At 46.4% G+C, this 19727-nt stretch overlaps 1 protein-coding gene across 2 annotated transcripts in view; it reads right to left on the bottom strand.

The window, feature by feature from the left end:
- Positions 1-18053, bottom strand: part of LOC135828266 (uncharacterized) — a 75005-nt gene extending 56952 nt beyond the window's left edge. For both annotated transcript variants that reach the window (XM_065340725.1, XM_065340719.1), the window contains exons 1-20: positions 17566-18053; positions 16104-16170; positions 15341-15392; positions 14801-14867; positions 13697-13731; positions 13097-13231; positions 10781-10876; positions 10210-10276; positions 9597-9693; positions 9192-9311; positions 8892-9060; positions 8464-8511; positions 8027-8104; positions 7493-7621; positions 6975-7019; positions 6396-6455; positions 5226-5281; positions 4284-4477; positions 3039-3094; positions 2133-2292 (exon numbers count right to left, since the gene is read on the bottom strand). In XM_065340725.1, the coding sequence (XP_065196797.1) occupies positions 2133-2292; positions 3039-3094; positions 4284-4477; positions 5226-5281; positions 6396-6455; positions 6975-7019; positions 7493-7621; positions 8027-8104; positions 8464-8511; positions 8892-9060; positions 9192-9311; positions 9597-9693; positions 10210-10276; positions 10781-10876; positions 13097-13231; positions 13697-13731; positions 14801-14867; positions 15341-15392; positions 16104-16170; positions 17566-17659 (1825 nt within the window). In that variant the 5' untranslated portion in view covers positions 17660-18053. The remainder of the gene's footprint in view (positions 1-2132; positions 2293-3038; positions 3095-4283; positions 4478-5225; positions 5282-6395; positions 6456-6974; positions 7020-7492; positions 7622-8026; positions 8105-8463; positions 8512-8891; positions 9061-9191; positions 9312-9596; positions 9694-10209; positions 10277-10780; positions 10877-13096; positions 13232-13696; positions 13732-14800; positions 14868-15340; positions 15393-16103; positions 16171-17565) is intronic.
- Between the last annotated feature and the right edge of the window lie 1674 nt (positions 18054-19727).

Here is a 19727-nt window from a genome sequence, read left to right on the forward strand (position 1 = left end):
TATAAAACCCGTCGTAACGTGCCCGTGATCTGCTATCACTGTTCACATGGACTTGCCGAGTAGCTTCTTAAGTGGCACCTTGAAAACGTCATTCTTGGCATTTTCGTGCACTGTCTGATGATTTTTATCTACTGGCAATGACGAGGCAAGTGACGAAGTTTTAAAACGATTAGTTCAAAAAGGCCAAACTTCAACCAGCAAGCCCTGCATGATGTGCCTGACTCTACAGGTATAATTATATGTCAGGGTATTGAGCATTAGTTTGCAGCCAGGACCTCAGACACTTTGTGTAACTATGCGGGAAATATGAACCTGTATACAAGCCGAAGCGAAGCATAGTAGCTCAGATGCCTTGGTCACCTGTCAGACACCCCCCCCCCCCCACCCAAACGTTCAGTGCTGGAGCAGGGTGTACCGCGGAGATGATGACCATGGAGAGGACGCTACATCGGAAGTAACCGCTGCGCGCCAAGTTTGAACGCAAAGAGACTGTTACCACGCGAAGATCTCACCTCTGGCGTTGTAAAAGAACTAAGGACTGCTATTGTTTGCTCATTAGAGTTCGTCTCCTTCCAAAGTAAGATCAAAACGAGTCAGCCTGAGCCTGTTCGATCTCAATCCCTAATGAGTCGGCCCGAGACGGTTGAATTCCAAACGTCGCTTTGGTTTTTCCACTGAGGCCGACCACAATGCCATTATTCAAGCAGCAATTTCCTAGAACACTCACAGTGCCACCAATTATTGGCTGCGCATGTTCTGTCAGTTCTGCGAGGGACGCGGAAAGGATAACATCGATTGGAAAACCGTCAGTGGTGAAGCTCTGTCGTGCCTGCTAGCTGCATTCTATGTCGACGCAAAAACGCAGGACGGCTCACCCTTCTCCAAGAATAGTCTCAAAGCGGCATGCGGGGCTCTTCAGCAGCACCTGTCGAGTGCTGGGCAGACTATCAACATCTTTAACGACCAGACCTTCACACGGACCAACAAAGTTCTTGACGGAGTGCTGAAACAGTGAAAGAAGGACGGCTTCGAACGTCAGGTGCAGCACAAGGCACCAATATCTGAGTCGGAGTCGCTGCACGGTTATTTCAACGACATCATCGATGACGTCAACCACACAGTGAACCTTACTTATTGTGTACGGTTCAATCTGACGTTGCACTTTCGCCTTCGTGGAAATGAAATGCAAGCAGCCATCAAAGAGGACCACCTTGTGTTCTTTATCGTTGATGGGAAAGATCCTGAAGTTGGAACCGTCGTACATGGCGCAAACCATCAAGGCGGACTGCGGGGCACGGACTGGTCATCTGCCGGAGTTATTGAAGGCCCGCAGCAGATAGCAGCTATAAAACAGTACCTCTCCAAACTGCACCTGGATGTTGATCGAATATTCTAGTGTGCCATGTGTAAAAGTGAGCTTTCAAACCAAACCCCTGTTGGTTTGCGAAATCTGCGCTATCACATAATTTTCCATCCACGATGATGAAGCGTTTGTCATCCTCAGCTGGTTTGTCCCAGCCTTACACTAACCAATACGTAAGGGGGGGGGGGGGGGGTCTACTTCGGTCATGCACCTGAAGCAAGCCGGCATACAAGATCGCCAAATCTGCAGCCACGGGTCTGGTCACCAGAATGTGCAGTTGTTAGAAGCCTACGATCCCCGATCCGCAAGGGATTCTGTTTCTATGGCTGCTGCAATTTCTCGTAAGCAAGCTTCTGCTACATGTAGCACTGCTTCCATTGATTCTGCTGCTGCTGTTGCTGCTGGTACTTGTATGCATGACCAGTCAACGACTGTGTCGTCTACTGCCATTTAACCCTACCCCAATGCAACTGGTTCATCAGTATTTCTTAAATCTGTCCAATTACGTTTAATATACATGCTGAGTCTGCCTCCAAAGCTGAGCTATGCTGAAGCACTGGCATTCTTAACCATTTCGCTGGCCCTGACACGAGGTTTTTGAGGACTAATCAGCAAAATCTGCTCGTGCACAGCTTTGTACTATGTCTGAATTGGGCTTCAGCACACATAACTACCATCTTTCAACATCTCAGCATACAATCTTCACCCTTTGTTTTTCAGTGCTTTCAACGTGCAAGTATCGTGTTCTATGTTCAAAGCTGTAACTCACCTGTCTCTGACTCTGTTAGGAAAACGGGATCGACCTTGGGCACAACACTGGGCCGGCTCTTTGCATTCTTTCCCTTCGTCTCAAAGACAGTTACTTCGCCATCAGAGCAGGGAACGATGATTGCATTTGCCTGCTTCTGTTGCGACTTGGATACAACGTCCTGCAGCAAGTTGAGCGGAGCCATTCCAACAAAATCCACGTGCAATTTAAGGAATACTCACACATTGCCTACATTGCATGGCTTACGCATAGCAGCTAATGCCAGAAGCATGCAAGGTGGTAGTGCATGCAGTGTCTCAGTAGTAGGATAGTCCTAGCTTCCCACAACCCTTGTACCTTATTGTCCAACTGAGAATATTCCCTGTACCCACAATGATAGGAGTCAGGTCATGATGAGATGAAAATGGATGCATGTGTGATTGAAACCATAGGCAGACAACTTCAGGCACAAGTCAAGAAGATCGGACAGCACGTGCGTACGGTTATAAATTGAATCACGTTGCCAAGTATAACTACAGAATGATGCAAAGCTGCCCCACTTTATTGTTCACAATTCACCAAATTTCAATGCTAATGAATGCACTGTAAGACAGAGTGTGAGTACATGTTGCATTATTAGCTATGAAGTATTCTGTCAATAAGGGACTCAAGAACAAGCCATGTCAATGGACCCCTTTTCACACACGTGCTTTTATTTTGATTTCAAAATCTAGTCGATCCTCTATTCGGTACCTATTGGAACTGGCCACTCAGCTCTTTAGGGATCAAACTGCACTGCAAGCTAAAACATAGGAATAATAAAGTTTGCATTGAATACGACGTTCTCCCACTGCTGTTCAATATTAACCGGCATCGTTGTTTAGAGATGCCAGGATAGTGATGGATCTTGCAGAGGATGCTCAATACCTTTTGGAGTTTGCTGGCTGTTCCTGCCGTTCTCCGGGTCTTAGAACTAGCTTGACCTGCAAAGCAACAACAGCATAAACCACCAAAGAACAATATGAGTTGTCAGATGACAGAACCCAGCTTATCCAGTACACAGTGGCAGTGTCTGCTCCAGCGCCGGGTGAGCCGGGTAATCCACCCGGTTGGGCGGCGCTTGGACCCGGTTGAAAATATAGTACCGGGTCACCTGTGACCCGGTTGCTACTTTACACTTTCGAACTTTGAAAGGCCATACATGGCTTGTATGTGTCAGATACTTCTTCTTCTTTCGTAATTTTCTAATTCCTGTCCTCTCTTTTCTAAATGCGGCTTATCCATTCGCCTTTATATCATTGGGCATAGTTTCCGTACATTGTCCGAATTAAAATAAACCAATCAACCAGTTAAAGCATGTGACTCGGCTGGTGAGACAGCGCCAGGTACATGTGTACCCGGCTCCGACCCGGTTGAAATGGTTGCGCCAGGTACACGTGTACCCGGCTGTCCTACAATCCTAGAGCAGACACTGAGTGGAACGGAGTGCAATACCCTCAAAGGCAGCTGACCAAACACAGGCAGATAATGCATGTGAAGCAACGTGGAATGCCACGTATTTTCCGCTTCCATGGCGACCGTGGTCGATCCAGTACTTCATACACGTGATAGTGTGTAAGCCGGGTTTTAGAGCTTGAACTCAGTCTTTATTTGTGCAAAATCAGCCAAGTACCCGCTGAGTTATCAAAGTTTGAGGAAGGCACATTGATGATGTGTTTGCATCTCTTCTTGTGCATCCACTGTTATAGGCATGACAGTTTTCTCTGTTGTTGTGATCGCGATATTCTGGTGATATAATAGTCCCAGGGAGAGCTGGATCAAAGGCTCTTACTTTGATGACATTCGGTACAAGCACATTTGTCTCACCAGCATCTATCTTATAGTTAGTACTTACAAAGAACGTTGCCAGCTTCTCATGTACCCCCACCCCACCCCACATTGACCGTCCCCCATCTCACCTCACAGCGACAATCCTCACCCACCCCATTCCACCCCACATCATACCAAATACACTCTCCCTCTCCCCTCCCGCACCCCATCTCCATTCACTGCCAATAACACCACTGCAAATTTCAGAGTTGCAAATTGACAGACACCAGCCATCGGACAATACACCATAGCAACATGCAGGACTGCAGAAATGTTTGCTTAAAAAACAAGATTCTCTCTTACTCTGTGTACTACGCTTCGTTCCAGAATCAGGAGTACTTGTCAAACTTGGTGGCTCTTCACCAAAATAGACTTTATTTCCTTTCCGAAGTCCAAAAAATGCTAACAGTGCCTTCCCCAACGCAGTCACCACGTCCATACAGCGATTGGGGTACAAGCTCAGAATCTTCTCCACCCTGGCATCGTAACTGTTTTGGCTGTACACAAACAAGGAGGAAGAGAAGCAGCAAGTCAGGGATTGATTTTGCTTGGGAGAGCTACGGAACCATTTGCCTAGAGCAGCCCATCCAAAATCTCGACCGGCCCCACCTCTTCCTGACCAGCTGCTTTACTAGCCTACCCGAGCCCTGGACTGCACGTCTGCATAGTGACTGGTCAAACTTCGAAAAGTAGTGCAATGTATCAAACTGTTTTGAAGTTTGCCACCTCTGACCCCGCACAATCCGTATGCAATCCTATCAATCGGGAACGTTTCCGCAGCATCAAGAGCGTCTGAGCGTCTGGTAATCACAGGTTTCACTCTATTTAAATACTTTCGATTCTTGTACTGTCCAAAGTTGTGGAAGTGTTCCCACTTCGCAGGCACACCATTCAACGACCCTGCCATCACACACCCGTCTTCTGTTCCTCTAGTACAGAAGAGAGAAGGAAGAGCACACTACAAGTAACGTTTCTTGAGTTGACGATGGACTTTTTCTCATTAAAAAGCTAACTTTGTGCTCCGTTAGAAATTCAATTCTTACAGTAACTGAGTCTGCTATTTTCTCCACCTTTCCAAAAATATATGGGGTTGTGCATACCGAAAATGGATGCAATGCGACTTACAAAAGTGACCTACGGATAGGTTAAGTATTTCGTATACATTTCTAGCGGATGATGGGAGGTTAACATGGGCAAGTCTCGTGAATGCCCCCACCCAGGTTTGGACACCAGATGTGATCTTACCAGGTGTCAAATTTCTTGAATATCTCCTTAACCCTCTGAAATTCTTCTCGGACGTTCTGCATGGACACACACACACAGATGGACACACGCACACACACACACACACACACACACACACACACACACACACACACACACACACACACACACCCACGCGCGCACGCACACACACACACACACACACACACACACACACACATACGCGCGCGCACACACACACACACACACACACACACACACACACACACACACACATACCATAAGTACTACCGTATTTCCGCAAATAAAAGGCCGTCCTCGTATACAACGCCTTCCTCGTATACAAGGCCGGGGCAGGGGGCGATTGAAAAAATAAAAGACCGTCTCCGATTAAAAGACCGGGCCTACTAAATGAGTCTTTGTTCTTGTGTTAAAAATAGAAGACCGTGCTCAAACTGTGGGAAAAAATAGAAGACCGTGCTCAAACTGTGTAGAAGAAAATGGAAGAACGGGGGTAAAACTGTGTGGCGAGAAATAGAAGACCGGGGGGTCAAACTGGGTTGAAAGAATAAAAGACTGTCCTCGAAAACAAGGCCGTCCTCGATTATAAGGCCGGGTTAGGACGAGGTTGAAAAAATTGTAGACCGGCCTACTATTTGTGGAAATACGGTAAGTACTAAGCATCACGGGGGAAGCATGCAAATCAGCAAAAAATAATAAAATTAAAATAAATTTCACGGTTCGCATGAGACTTGGCTGGAAGCCCAGTTTTCCGCGTCCGTCGTGGGAACGCCACCACCCTCTAGGATCAAAGGCGCAGATGCAACCCCTAAACGGTGGGAGGTGAGTAGATCAGACCCACCACCAAGTGGTCAAAGACCGAAATCCCATTAGCTGCATCCATGGATGCAAATTAGCAAGTGCACAGTCTAAAACACACCGACTGGTTTCTCTTATAGTGGACAAACTCCAAGCGAATTTGATCAGGACGTTCGCCAGCTAGCTGCAATCTACTTATCTACGGAGCTATGTAACCTTACGTGTGTGTGTACAGATTGCCCACAGCACATGGAGCACATTGTGATGCAATACTCAACACACCATACACCCTGCACATGCACGCATCCCTGGCCTTAACTACACAGATTATGTACTACTGAAAATGCACGACGGCATTGAACATGCACTTACCTCCATTGTCTCAGCTTCCCTGATGGCCTTCACGCCGTCAGCAACCTCGTCTTCCACTTTCTATACGCACACAAACACAGGATCATAGACTCAAGGACAGGCAATGTGTAGGAGCACAAGGCAAACTCTTTAAAATACGTTCACCCCGAGCACCAGTACATACAGACATACATTCGCCGTCCCGTTATAACTCCTTCAAAACCAAAATCCAGATACATTGGTGCGTATTTCAAAACTCGCAAGTGAAGCCAAGTGTTCAGCCGGCAGGGTCATAAAATGATTGCACTAACAAAATTGCGCTAAGCATGAATGCACACACAGAAACCATTTATGTGGTGACATTGCACTTCTTTGACCTAGCTGTAAAAGAGTTTCTCCAAAACAACATAGTGAGACACTTGTGTACTAGTCTTGGTCTAGGACGTACAACAGAGGTGCAGTGGAGCCCGCTTAGGGCGAATGTTTGGGACCAGGGAAGGCTATCCTTGCGATCAGAATTTCATCTTATGCATGTTCATGTCGAGAGGGTTCCATTGCATAGCATAATGTAGTACTTCCTTTGCGGTGGGCATAACATACCTGCTGCTTCTTTCCTAAGTCGTCCTTTGCATCTTGGAGAACCATCTAAACAAGCAAGATCAGTGTAACAACCATAGCACCATTTTACATCAACTGCTCCATGGAAGTCGGTCCAGTAGCTGCCTATAACGTACAACATTCAACTTTCCAATGTAAACTGTCAGGGACATGAAGTGAACTGGCAGAAGATTGAAAACAAAGCCAACCCCACCAGGACTTGAACCTGGGACCTTGCATGTCTCGCTTCTACTTACCATCACAATTATCAGCCATTATCTCCGCTGCCCCCCTTCCCGAAAACAATGAAAACAGAGAATCACGGCAAGGATACGCATTTATTTGGCATAGTTATGGCTCTGAAGCCGAATACACTGTGTTGTCTTACTCCTATACGTGCTCCACGGTCTTTGGTAGAGCTCGCCAGCTGTGGCCCCATTGAGATGTTTGCCTGTATGTCCATAGAGGATCCCGATCTACATTATAAGTATTGTACACGGAGACAGCACAGCAACCCTTACCTTGAACCTATCATCCTTCTTAGCCTTCAGTTCCACGTCCTGGTCACAGATCACTGCAAGTCCCAGCATCAGGTCATAGAGCTCCTTCACACAGTTGGTCTGGCTCTCAAGTTGTTCCTTGAACGCTTTCTGCATTCAGAAGCCAGGAGAAATGGTGATCAGGCAAGGTATTTAGTAATCACACTGTATTCCTCTTGTTCAATGCAACAAACGATGATGTAAACATGCATTTCATTTCTGGCACACATATTTTGATAGTGAACACTGCAAGTCAGAGTTGCTCAAACTTTCACAGCTTAGGGAAATCACAATTGACTTAGAAAATTACCAGTTTATCAAATTGATATCATTAGCAAGCTACATGGTTAATAAACAGAGTGCATTTGCCCGGATGTCAGGGACATCTGAGGGGATATACATCCACAATAATTTTGCTGCTGACCCGTTGTCCAGTGATTGATTTCCACCCGTATTCGACTACACGATGCAGTGTGCTTGCACACGTGTGTACACACTCAGATGTGTCGTTCTTACATCCATGTCCAGCCGCAGCTTCTTGTTTTTATCTCGGATGGTGTCCACTAAGAACTGGTCGTCCGCATCATTCATCAGCTGTACATGTACATGTAACAGATAAGGCAATAGTAAGTTTCAGGTCACACAGTTCAAGCAAAGTAATCCTCAGCAGCAACAGTTCTAACAAATGTACATGTATGTGAAAATATATACCAGGCACAACATTACACAATTTGATAACAAGACTCAGTTGCTCAAACGTGTCATTGCCAAGGAGAGCGTACTATGCAACACATATACACCTGTAGCAATACACACGACACTTCAATTATGAGATTGGTGCTATCACTACGTTATCACCACCAACTAACTGAGTTTGGTTTTCTGTACATATGACATGGTAATTCATCACAACAAAAGTGTTAAACTGTGACGCTACTGACTCAAGCACTTACATTATCAGCCTCCTGCTGCGTAGAAAGCTTCAGGTCTACAATCTCTTCCTGCAATAGCAAGTCACAAGCAAAGTCACCATAGCACCATTAGTCTAAAACACATGAGAGTAAGTAGCTGTGATCAAGAGCAAGGGTTGCTGCAGCTTGCTTTCATAGCCCAGCTTGCCTGCAACACACTCTCTACTTGCGCAAACAGAACCCATTAGAAGGACGGCAGACAATAGGTGATACTGGTATGCCATGGGCTGCTTATATTTCGTTCAGAATGTAGTTTGAATGCAAGCTGACCTGAATAATCTTAGAGAATCCCCTGCAATCGTGTGGTATGCTAACATACCAGCACACAGATGATAATGAATCCATGCCAACCAGTTACACCTTTTTTTTCAGGGCCACCCAACCATGCAGACAGGTTAGGCAAGCCTTACCTTTTTTCTGCGCAGTGTGTCCTCAGACCTGCGCGACTGAGCATTCATCTTGGCGGTGAAGCTGTCCAGAAACTGTCTCCAGATCGCCTCCAGTTGCTTGAAACAGGCAGCCATGTCATCTTGCCACTTGCGACAGAACGCCTTTGTGCTCTTCGGCGGGTAAAACTCTCTGCAAGAGCAGAGCGGAGCACAGCACATGACGCAGCACACAGATCATGTAACGTGTTTTCCGGGGTCAAAGCAGCACTGGCTGTACAGGTAATGAGATGGATTGGAGTTCTGAAAAACACAAACACTTACTTGAGTGCAGAGAGTAGCATCGCCCTCTTCTCGTTGATCGGTTTCCAATCGGCGCTGAGACGGTCCAGTAGCTCGGGTAAGAACATCGGCTCAGGGGCGTCTGTGGCTAGTACATCCTCCCTGTTCAAGATACATGTACACGCACAAGAACAGTACAGTACAGTACAGTACAGTACAGTACAGTACAGACAGTACAGTCGAGCGCCGAAGAACAAACAGCTCAGAATTTCATCAAGCACAGCATACCAGTGTATACACAGTGACTCAACTGCGGTATAGACTGTAATACATGAAGACAAGTACAGTCTAGCCTACAGGCTACAGGCTACAGGCTACAGGCTACAGGCTACAGGCTACGTGCCTGAGGGATATCATCATGACAAACGTTTGGGAGCACTGGCTTACCGACGAGTTAGCATCAGTTCATCCCTCTTCCCCACTTTCCAGTCACTGTGCATGGTGATCATCTTGTCTGTCACTTCCTTCTCCTTCTCCAGACAAGCTACAACCATTTCCAAACACACAACATACGTATATAAACGAGTTTAAAAGATGAAAACACGGTATACCGACTTCATCACTTTTCGGATCAAATGGCCAATAGTGGATTCATGTTATGTGTGGTTTGTAACTATCTAAATCCATATTCGGCCAAACAGCGTTTTTAAAAGTGGTTCTAGTCGGATTTTAAATGTGAAATTTGCCTTAGACCTTTTAAAATGGCACTGATCTCGAATCCCAATTTCTAAAATTTAGCGCTTAAAAGTCGTACAGGGTTTGCAATGAAACTCTTCATGTTTACTGACGTTCTTCATGGCTATGCAATACACCATGGAATGCAATACAAAGTATTTGCCCCTTCACCACACAACTCACATACATGAAGAATGTGAAGAAGTCTCTATCAGATAGAATGGAACAGTCTGACGAAAAAAAGTAGAAAGGTCTCCATCAGAAAAAGTTGCATTGCCCTGGCGGTTAGGTCATAAAGTAGTGAATGCATTGCCTGAGGTCTTACCCAGACTAAGCTGGTACTTCATGTTGGATATAGCACTGCGGTTCTTCTGCAGTTCTTCATTTATTCTCTGCATGCACACACGCATGCACACATACGCATGTACACACACACACACGCACACACACACGCAGCAGTAGAGTGTGCAATTCGACTCTATATCATTGCAATACACACCGCAGTGTAGGTGCTAATACTGTGGCAGGTCATCTAGAGCTTACGCTACTGGTATGCCACCCAAAAGGAAAGAAGACCATCCATCAGAGAAACTCTTCTAACATGAAATATTGACATGCATGTAGATCTAATGTGGAACATTGTTGCAATAAATACTCCTCAGCTTGGAAAATACTCAATGGTGTACTGGTATTGACATGTTATTAGCACAGGGTGGATGCAGACCTACAGTATGAAAGTTGGAGATGTGTGCGCACTTTCAAGGGAGAATCGCCAATTTTTTCTTTTACATTTTCTCATGTGCTGTACTGTACATGTAACACCATTGTGCAGCATCAACAGGCACAAACACGATCATGGAATTGGGAAGCTCATGGTCGAACACAGCGGTACATACCAGCGTTTCCTCGGACATAACTAGCTCCACATCATTCAGTGTTATGGCTCCATAGCGGTCTATCTCCTGACTGGCTGCTTCCACTAAAGGTCTCAGCTATCATATGACAGAGAGACAGGTACCCAAAGCATCCACACACATACACACACACACACACACACACACACACGCACGCACACACACGCACGCACGCGCACGCACACACACACATAACACAGGGAGTACATTTACACATTGCACACTCATGTTCCACAGGGTGCTCTGATGAGGTCAACATAGCTAGCCATCCGGAGATTGGGTATTCTGATTTGTGCAATGCTTTCACGACAGTGCATACCATGATGTTGTATAGTCCTAACTCCTTCAGCGTCCACTTCAGGTATTTCGGCAAGAAAGCACAGAAAGTTACTCAGCCTTCTTTGGTTTTATTAAGGGGCGTACAGGTAGCGTCTATAGCGGCTACAGCGTCTAGACATTAGTAGGAAACACATAGGTGCAGAATATATCCGGCTTTAGAACCGGTTCAGCCAATTTGAGATGGTCGAGCCAACTGTAGTGTAGATGGTCCAGCCAACTGAAGATGGTCCAGTCAACTGAAGATGGTCCAGTCAACTGAAGATGGTCCAGCCAACTGAAGATGGTCCAGTCAACTGAAGATGGTCCAGTCAACTGAAGATGGTCCAGTCAACTGAAGATGGTCCAGCCAACTGAAGATGGTCCAGCCAACTGAAGATGGTCCAGCCAACTGAAGATGGTCCAGCCAACTAAAGATGGTCCAGCCAACTGTACATGGTCCAGCCAACTGTACATGGTCCAGCCAACTGTACATGGTCCAGTCAACTGTAGATGGTCCAGCCAACTGTAGATGGTCCAGCCAACTGTACATGGTCCAGCCAACTGTAGATGGTCCAGCCAACTGTAGATGGTCCAGCCAACTGTAGATGGTCCAGCCAACTGTAGATGGTCCAGCCAACTGTAGATGGTCCAGCCAACTGTAGATGGTCAAGTCAACTGTGGATGGTTCAGCCAACTGTACATGGTCCAGCCAACTGTACATGGTCCAGCCAACTGTAGATGGTCCAGCCAAGTGTACATTGTAGATGGTCCAGCAAACTGTAGGTGGTCCAGCCAACTGCAGATGGTCCAGCCAACTGCAGATGGTCCAGCCAACTGTAGAAGGTCAGTCCAGTCGACTGAAGATGGTCTAGCACACTGTAGATGGTCCAGCACACTGTAGATGGTCCAGCACACTGTAGATGGTCCAGCACACTGTAGATGGTCCAGCCAACTGTACATAGTAGATGGTCCAGCCAGCAGACGGTCCAGCCAACTGTAGATGGTCCAGCCAAGTGTACATTGTAGATGGTCCAGCAAACTGTAGGTGGTCCAGCCAACTGCAGATGGTCCAGCCAACTGTAGATGGTCGGTCCAGTCGACTGAAGATGGTCTAGCACACTGTAGATGGTCCAGCACACTGTAGATGGTCCAGCACACTGTAGATGGTCCAGCCAACTGTACATAGTAGATGGTCCAGCCAGCAGACGGTCCAGCCAACTGTAGATGGTCCAGCCAAGTGTACATTGTAGATGGTCCAGCAAACTGTAGGTGGTCCTGCCAACTGCAGATGGTCCAGCCAACTGTAGATGGTCGGTCCAGTCGACTGAAGATGGTCTAGCACACTGTAGATGGTCCAGCCAACTGTAGATGGTCCAGCCAACTGTACATGGTCCAGCCAACTGTACATGGTCCAGCCAACTGTACATGGTCCAGCCAACTGTACATGGTCCAGCCAACTGTACATGGTCCAGCCAACTGTACATGGTCCAGCCAACTGTATATGGTCCAGCCAACTGTACATGGTCCAGCCAACTGTACATGGTCCAGCCAGCAGACGGTCCAGCCAACTGTAGATGGTCCAGTCAACTGCAAATGGTCCAGCCAACGGTACATGGTCCAGCCAACTGTAGATGGTCCAGCCAACTGTAGATGGTCCAGCCAACTGTACATGATCCAGCCAACTGTACATGATCCAGCCAACTGTACATGATCCAGCCAACTGTACATGATCCAGCCAACTGAAGATGATGGCTTGTAAGATGGTGCAGTAGATAGACAGCTATTCACGCTATTTTTACCTCCTTCAATACAAAACATGGCCGGTCGAGTGAAAAGTGGTGGGGTCATAACATGGGCAGCTGAACAGCATTCTATGTGTATGTTATGCACTTGAGACATTCATATTTCTAGCAAAATAAACATAGACCAGAGTTGACTTTCCAGACAAAATCATTATTATCTGAGGTGTGCGTAACTCACATGTGCCCCTCTTTCTTGTTCTATTTTCTCCAGGCACGCTGCAGACGCTTTGATGTGGTCACGTTGTTGCTCAGATTGGCTCTGTAAATCCTTCAGTATCTCATCCATATCAAACAGACTCTCCCCGGTGACATCCTAGAAATGGGAAGTGAGTATGTGTGTGTGTGTGTGTGTGAGAGAGAGAGAGAGAGAGAGAGAGAGAGAGAGAGAGAGAGAGAGAGAGAGAGAGAGAGAGAGAGAGAGAGAGAGAGAGAGAGAGAGAGAGAGAGAGAGAGAGAGAGAGAGAGAGAGAGAGAGAGAGAGAGAGAGAGAGAGGGAGAGAGGGAGAGAGATGGATAGACGAGATAGAAGTGGAGGAGGGATTATAGAGAAGAGGACAGAGAGACAAACCAGCAGACACAAAGAGAGAATGCATGCTTTAAAATTGCATTGGGAATCGTCCTTGGGAGTCTCACAAAGTATGCTCCAAATATTGACAGGAAAATCACCGTCATGCATACCAGGAAGTCCACACTGACCTTGACAAGAAAGCACAAATAACAGAACTGAAAATAACCAAACAAACCAGAAAGATTCTGTGTGCAATCTGTTGAGACTTACCACACTCTCTATGAACGTAGATATCTTTCGCACAGCTGCAGCAGCAGCAACAACAACAACAACAACAACAAAAACACACACAGTGGCATGCGATTGTGGCACCAAAAAAGGACCCAAGTGGCACCAAAAAGGACCCAAGTGGCACCAAAAAGGACCCAAGTGGCACCAAAAAGGACTCAAGTGGCACCAAAAAGGACCCAAGTGGCACCAATTGCCAGTAATACACCAATAACACAACACCTATACATAACTTTATAAAAGCAAGTTACAGATTGGCAGAGCTTAAAACACTGCAGACTCAGTGGAGAACGTCCAGGTTTGTTGTAACTCCGAGTTTCATGCCGCAAGGCAATCATCAGGTCACTGAAAATGGGGCTCTACCCAGCAGTAGGCTTATAAACACGTAGGGTCATAGGCATAACAAATCTAGCGCGAGATGCAGGTGGGCGCTAAGTCTGGCAGTGTCAGATTCTGCAAGAAAGTTAGTATGGCCCGATGCGTTAGGAGAGGCCGTGGGCAGCGCGGGTGGAGGTGTTAGGTGGATGACGGGCAGCAGGTGGGTGGGGATGTTAGGAGGTCTACGTCTGGTATTATGAGATTGTGAAAGAAGCGCGGACAGAGGCGCTGGGAAGGCAGTGGACAGCAGATGGGTGGTGTTAGGAGAACGGCAGGCAACAGGCGGGTGAGAGCGTTAGGAGGTCTATGGGTGACGGGCGTGAGCAGAGTGGCATAGTGTAACCATCAGCAGGGGATTGTGATATTGGGATGCTCATGCAAAGTACAATACAATACATGTACTTGATCAGCCCATTATTAACAGGTGTGCAGATTATGAGCTGTGATCGGGAAGACCAGAAACAGTTGACACCACCTGCCTTGGTAATTTCAGACCAACACCGCTCTCCACCTCGCTGGTGTGCAGGTTTATGAAGTCAACGATTCAATGGGAGTCTCGTATGCTCTGGACAGCAGGCGCGAGTTGGAGTCAGTCAAGTGCCAAGAAAAGTACCAGCTCACACGTAGGGAGGAACACACAATCCAGGAATAATGTATTCTTTACATCAGTACTTGCCCAGAATAGTACTATTTGTTTCAGACCATTACCTGCCTGGTGAGGATGCAGCGCTTCCTGGAGAGCATCTAGCTGAGCAGCAACCTTGCGATTCACATCCTAGATACGATGGGCAGACAGGAGCAATAATAGCAAGCCTTGTGCTTCTGAATTTCTATTACTAGTACTTGACAATGAGGTGTGATAACACGAGCCATACCATAGACTCAAGTCCTATGCTGGTACAAGGTACTGCTCACATTATTTCAATTAACCAAGCGAACACCGCTTAAAGCACTTTCCGCATTCGGGAGCATAGTGGACTTAGTTTTTTTTTAAACCTTACAGTATTGTGTACCAGCATGTGACCTGCTCTAAAGATATGTCTATTGAAATGAAGGACACGTCAGGTATTCTGTGGGATGCAAAAGCAAAACAGTTGGTACACACGTGTATCAGTATGCGGTATTTGTATAGTAAGATAGCCTTTTGCTGTCTGATGCGCATGCACAGTGAGGTCCAATAGCAGCTGATACGCACATGTGCAAGGAGTGCCAAGGACATTATGATAATTATACAGTTTTCAGACTCACCACAATAACTGCATCACACTTTCGATGGAAGTCCTTCAGAATCTCTTCCCGTCTGCAAGACAGGCAGGACAGCAACAGTACAATGTGTAGCTAGTGTTTGGCAAAGAGAATACCGTGCCTTATTGTGGTGTGCTGTGGAAATTTGAAATCCCCCCCCCCCTCCACGTTCACAAGAAGATTTTGACTTCCAATGATGACCCAACCTAGCTACTGCAAAGCACCAGTATAATTTTGTAATATATACTATAGTCACATAAGCAAACAGTCACAAATCTTCCTGACTCCACTCACTGCTAAAATACATAAAGAACACGCACATTCTCTTATTAGTCAGTTATGTGTCAATACCCTGGCTATGCTGATCTGAAGCACGGTTAGTGCTGGCACATGAAATCCAGCTTCATGACTAACAGCTCCAGGTATGCCAATGCTCTACCGCCTAGGCTATGAACACTAGAGTGTGCAGTGGGTGCCAATCTGCTTGGTCTTGTAGGGTTGGATTTGTAAGGTTGGATTTGTAGGGTTGGATTTGTAGGGTTGGATTTGTAGGGTTGGATTTGTAGGGTTGGATTTGTAGGGTTGGATTTGTAGGGTTGGATTTGTAGGGTTGGATTTGTAGGGTTGGATTTGTAGGGTTGGATTTCATATGCCACCACTGTACAAGTACATGCATGAGCGGATCATCCATAGCCATGTGGTTAGTACTGCTGTACATAGCCATGTGGTTAGTACTGCTGTACAAGTGTTAGTTGTGTTGCCTTACCTGGCTAGCTTGCTGGCAGCCATGCGCTCAACAAGACCGGTGCGCTGAGTCTGGTATGAGGACAGGTCTGCACATAAACACAGTCATAATGTTCAAGACATAAACTACTGCTGCTGCTGCTGCTGCTGGAACGCAAGGATGCCAATCATGTAATGAACCGTGATGATTTCCACGAATGATTACTTGCCCGAATACCAATTCAACAAACGAACGAATAATCTACTATTATGTTCATCCTTCCAAGTTGGAGAGACGTTGGTGAGCGTTATCAAGCAGTGCTCAAGCTCACTTCCTTGCCGTGGAATGACTCAGTACTCCTTGTCAGTCTGGTGCTACCTTGTGCACGTCGGACTGTTCAACACCTGGTTTAGTTGGTGGGCTCTAACGCATACCTTGTGCCGCACCGTTTTCCTTGCTTCCACTTAATACGTAAGATGCTCTAGTGAGATTTCCATTTCCTGCAGTCCCGTTTGAAAGACTGTGCCTAAGCATTCACTACGGTTCACTGACCATGCTTTCCGACAGATGAGAGAAACAAAAGGCTACTTAATATACATGTCCACGAGATGAGCATACGCCGTTGTTGCCATCCTATCACTGTCAAGGTTCTTTTTACAAAACATGTCTAAATTCTGTCAAGTATTCCAAAACAGAGCCACCACATTCCCACCATACCTGTGTGCGTGTGTGTTTGTGTGTGTGCCACGGAGTGAGAAAGAGAGAGAGAGAGAGAGAGAGAGAGAGAGAGAGAGAGAGAGAGAGAGTCGGGGAGTTTGTGCATGTGTGGGTATCTGTGTGAGTATGCGTGCGTGTAACTAACTTCTGGCGTCCTAATCTGCAGAGCACTGCTCCGGAAAGACAAGGGTGTTGGTTTACAGAGAAACCCATTCATTTGTTGGAACATACCGATTCAAACAAACAAGCCAAGTTATTACTAGGGTAGGACACTGGCGAAGAGAAGTTTTTACAATGCCCGAGGATTACTTTACAACTATGCTCTGCTACACAGTCCAGAGAAGGTAGCTACATTAGAACACTCCTTTGAGAGAGAATAGGAGAGTATACCCCCTCACTCCCCCCCCCCCCCCCCTCACTCCCCGGTCATACACTCTAGCTAGGGTATAGATATGCAGATACCACTGAACGCGGGGAAGTGAAGACACACAAGATGAAGTTGAAGAAGCACCCAAAAGCCAACACAACACAGCCATTGCATTTGTAAAGATTACCGGTATCATGTACCTGTCACTCCTTTCATTTTTCTTCTTTTTTTGGTGCGTTTTATGTCCCCATGACGTCGAGACCTCAGGTCGGCTGAGGGCAAAAAGCCTCACCATCACTATGCTCCCACTATGCAATTTTTTGTCTTTGCCTGTGAGCTGTGATCATTGTAAAAAAATAAAAATAATAAACAGAGTCCTGACTGCACACGGGACATGCACCTGTACTCGTACCGGCTTACCTGGATTGACTTCCAGCGAGAGTATATCAGACTGAACATCGTCTACCCAGTCCCACGGCTCTTGCCGCTTTTTCTTGGGCTTTGTTGACAGCATGGTGGTGATAATGGTCCTTCTCGCTTCAGTCTCTGTTCAACATAGTGAGCGCAAGGTTCGCTAAGGAGCTTTCGCGTCTCCAGTACCTGCCAACAGCTCTCGGCTGGCTCAAATAGCTTTGAGGATATTTTCTTTGATGGACTGGTACACACTGCCCAGGAATCGTGTGTTTGCTTGAAACAGACACTACCTATAATTATCATCAGTTCAAATCACCAATGACATTCATCAAGGTAAAATAATGTATCAATTTTGGTGTTACAAAATAATTACAACTACGGTGAATATTGCTACATTGCGTGCAGCGTGCTCTCTACCAATACTGGCAATACTCAATACTACAATAGCCTAGGCACTAAGCATAAAGTAAGCTCGGCTACACCATGGCATAGGCATAGTACTATTAGTAGATCTACCAGGACCAACGGCAACGGGCAATGGCAGGAGTTCCCATTCTCCGTTCACAAACATACCGACCTTCCAGACCTTGCATAGAACTAGAACAGGCTAGGCTAGGCGTCGCTCGATTTCGAGTTTTGGCTAGTGTTCGTCGTTGTCCAGGCAACATCTCCCGCACGCGCACCTCACTGCTCGACACCATGGTGACTGACACTGGTTGCATGTGCATGTACGTAGATCTACGTGATTACACTACAGACTGTAGTACCAAGAGTACATAACCCCCCCCCCCCCCCCCCGCAAACTACAAAAAAGATGTGTACACGTGACATGGACTGCTAGCTACATGATTGTCATGCATCAGTGCACTCGACTCTCGACGACTCGAGAGTGTAGGCAGTGATACCACACACGATTGACTCCGAAAGTGAAAGTGCTGCATTCAGATCAATAATCAATACGGAATTTGCCTTGCTTGGATTTGCAAGGCGGTTATGCAATAAGCTTGTAAACGTAATGATTAGGCGAGGACATAGAATTAGAATGATGTACTTCGAGTATTAGCACTGCCAGCCAATGGCAGCCATGAACAACTGAAAATGATTCTTGTGGACGGGAATGTTATCATGCGAAGTCATTGTGGGTGATATGTCTGCTGGATGTGTATTTATGGATAATGCCTGGTCTGGGGCTTAGTTTGGTACTATACTATTAGTACATGTACCGACTAAGCAACTACCGGTATTAGTATTACTACTATTAGTATTACTCAATCTGCGGACAGAACTGTTTCGTCCTTTGTGGACTCGTCAGCGCAGCACAGAGGAAATGAGGCCGAACCTGATAGCAATGGAAAGAAAAATTTCCAATCAGGCCCGAGCCGCCCGAACGTACCTTGCCAGATGCAGAGTGCTCAAACTGACAAGTCAGTGAGCTCTGCATAACGCAAACAGCAAAGGCACTACCCCACGCAAGAGTGCTCAACTGCTACAAGAGCAGGAGCGAAATACTCTATTCAGGGGCGTCGGAAGCAGTTTAACATTGGTGCGGCGAAAGTGTGAGAGGGGTCCGGGGTCCTCCCCCGGGATTTTTTTTGAAAATTGGGCCTAAAAGGCCATATTTTAATGCTACAGAATAATATGGGAAATAAGCTTATAAGAATATGCATGCTGATGACACACCGCATTGTCGATGTAAAACAAGGTTGAAAATGTAAAAAAAAAAAAAAAAAAAAAAACTTCCAAAAGTATTGGTACGGCTTTGGCCGCACCTGCCGCACCGGTTCCGACGCCCCTGCTATTACATGTACTCAGCACACATCCATGGCCTAACTCGGAACTCCTGTCTCGTTCTCTGCACCATGCACTGAGTCAATGACCCTGGGTATTCTGTAATGCACTAAAAATAGACTCGTCAACATGTGGGCATACAGCGGCCCGATCAGTACTGAAAAGTAAAACGCTATTTCTGCACACGAGTAGTAGTACTAGGTTACAGAGGTACATGTAGTATGATGTACCAGGGAGTAGGCACCGGCGGATAATGCTAGTTATATGAGGAAATTGTGCTACTAGCACTGCTAGTTATTTGGAGCGATTATGCTAGTTATAATGCTAGCAGTGCCGATAGTGCTACGAAAATGTCAATCCATACGGTGGGAAATAATGAC

Source organism: Sycon ciliatum, chromosome 1, assembly GCF_964019385.1.
Source record: "Sycon ciliatum chromosome 1, ocSycCili1.1, whole genome shotgun sequence".
Lineage (NCBI taxonomy): Eukaryota > Metazoa > Porifera > Calcarea > Leucosolenida > Sycettidae > Sycon > Sycon ciliatum.